Here is a 2,370-nt window from a genome sequence, read left to right as displayed (position 1 = left end):
TACAAGGGGTGTAATTAAAAAAAGAGTTGTATATTAGTTACACAGAGCAATGGTCAATTGATTAACAACACACCTATAAATACCACAACCTCCCTTTGCACCCCTCATCATCAACACATCCAAACAGAGCCTAAAACAAATACCTTAAACTACCACCTATTCTTTATTTGTTGTCTTTAAGATATAAATTGGGAACTAAATAATCAAATGATATAAAGAAAGTTTTTAAAAAATTTCAAAACAATAAAAGGGACCTGTTTTATCTGTCTTGTGAGCCATGACTAGTTGACATGGGTCAGCTTGTTCAGGACTCGTGTTTCTATTTTTTATTTGTTTTTTTATATTTTATTTTTTAGGATTGGATGGATCAGTTCCTGGGTTTTCTAGTCCTAGCAGCCATTCTGCTCTAGTTCTGACAATTGAGTATGATAATGATTCAGTGTTTGGAGTATCATTTATATCAATTGAGTACTCTATGGAGATGTCTTCAGCTGTATACAAGAATTGGGTTTTCACTGCCCAAGCATTACCAACTGATCTCATCAAGAGGTAACCAATCTTATTAAATTAGAAATATGAACTTGTTCAATTATGGGATTATATATAAGAAAACAAAATTATACCATGCCCTTTTAATGATGACACAATTAAAATTAATTTATCAAGAGAGCGGTGTGTTATCTATAACATTTTGTTTATTTTTTCCTTTGCTTGATTTAGAGGATTGGCAGTTGACGATCACACTTCCCCACATGGCCTTCGCCTTGTGATAAAGGACTATCCTTATGTTGTTGATGGATTAGAAATATGGGATGCTATTAAGACATGGGTCCAAGAGTATGTCAACTTGTATTACTCTAATGATAAGGCAGTTGAAAAAGATACTAAACTACAAGCATGGTGGAAGGAAGTTATGGAGAAGGGTAATAGTGACTTAAAAGATAACAAATGGCCTAAAATGAAGACATGTCAAGAGCTTATTGACTCTTTCATTATAATTATATACAGTACCCTTATGGAGGCTATATCCTAAACCGTCCAACTCAAAGCAAAAGATTGCTCCTAGAACAAAAAACCAAAGAGTATGATGAGATGGTCAAGAAACCTCAAGAGGCTTTTTTGAGAACAATTACACCAAAGTACTAGACAGTTATTGATCTTACAGTGATGGAGATGTTGTCAAGACATTCCTCTGATGAGATCTACCTTGGACAGAGGGACACTCCAAATTGGACCTCTGATCAGAATGCAAAAGATTTCTTTGAAACATTTACAAAAACTCTTGTAGAGATTGAGAAAAAAATCTTAGAAAGGAACAACAACCAAGAGCTTAAAAGAAAAGAAACTAAGCAACACTAATTCTGGTATTGGTCCAATAACAAGCTTGCTGATATCAACTAGGCATTAATCCTTAACTAATAATTTAAGCTTCTAGCTGAGTTGGTTTGGTCCTTTGATGGTTTTCGTGTATATTGACCGATTGCCCTAAGATGTTAAACATGGTTAGTATAGATACATTTCCATTTGATATGAACCTACCTACTTCAAATTAAAGGGATTACCATCTAATCTTCTCACTGCCTATTAAACCTTAACTTGTAAATTAAAACAGAGAAATATGATAATAATAACTACTACACATGCTGCTTTCTTCATACCTAACTAACCGTGTGACCTAAGAGTAAGTAGTACCCAAACGAAAACATAAGTTTAATGTAAATTTATATATATATATATATATATATATATATATATATATATATATATATATATATATATCAATTTCTATTAAAGAGACACAGAACAAAACCATGCTATACAGCCACAGAACTAAGATTTCAATGGATCCTCTAAAAAACCAATAACAACACTTGTTAAGGGAACTAACAAATAGCAGAATTTTTATTTAAAAAATACAGAGAGCAAGTACAAAATAGAACCATGCTATACTACCATATGTTTAGTGAAATGTTAGAGAAGAAAAGAATAATTTTACCCGCAACGTTCCTTTTGTGGATGAAAGAAATAGCAAGTACAACTCCTAAAGCTGCAGCAACAGAGCTTCATGAACAACAACACAAATAATAATCACTAAGAACAAAGGGGTCATTGCCAATAGGCTCACTCACCTTTGATATAGCACAAATCAAAGGGCCTGAGCCTAGTCTCAGGGTATTTGAAGCCTGAAACAGTCAAAGTATAGCTTTTCTAAATAGATCACATGTAGGTTGCGACCAACTAAGGGAAGTTAAAAGCTCAGTTTAAGGGAAGTTATAACTAAGGGAAGTTAACATAATGGCAAACACAAGCAAAACTTACCTTGTGATTGCGAGTACAAAGAAGAGCAAAGAGTGCTTTGGTGCCAATGGA

At 33.5% G+C, this 2,370-nt stretch overlaps 1 protein-coding gene across 1 annotated transcript; it reads left to right on the top strand.

Moving 5' to 3' along the window:
• The first annotated feature begins 290 nt into the window (after positions 1-290).
• On the top strand, positions 291-1,033 carry LOC114398757 (seed linoleate 9S-lipoxygenase-like). The gene is made up of 3 exons (XM_028360911.1): positions 291-294; positions 357-549; positions 721-1,033. The coding sequence occupies exons 1-3, from the start codon at positions 291-293 to the stop codon at positions 1,031-1,033; spliced, it is 510 nt and encodes a 169-aa protein (XP_028216712.1).
• Positions 1,034-2,370: the final 1,337 nt, after the last annotated feature.

The sequence above is a fragment of the Glycine soja genome, chromosome 19 (genome assembly GCF_004193775.1).
Source record: "Glycine soja cultivar W05 chromosome 19, ASM419377v2, whole genome shotgun sequence".
In the NCBI taxonomy this organism is placed as follows: Eukaryota; Viridiplantae; Streptophyta; class Magnoliopsida; order Fabales; family Fabaceae; genus Glycine; species Glycine soja.
This window is presented reverse-complemented; position numbering and strand designations above follow the sequence as displayed.

Coding starts and splice junctions, on each gene's coding strand:
- LOC114398757 (XM_028360911.1), top strand. Junction 550..720: donor CCAACTGATCTCATCAAGAG/GTAACCAATCTT, acceptor TGCTTGATTTAG/AGGATTGGCAGTTGACGATC.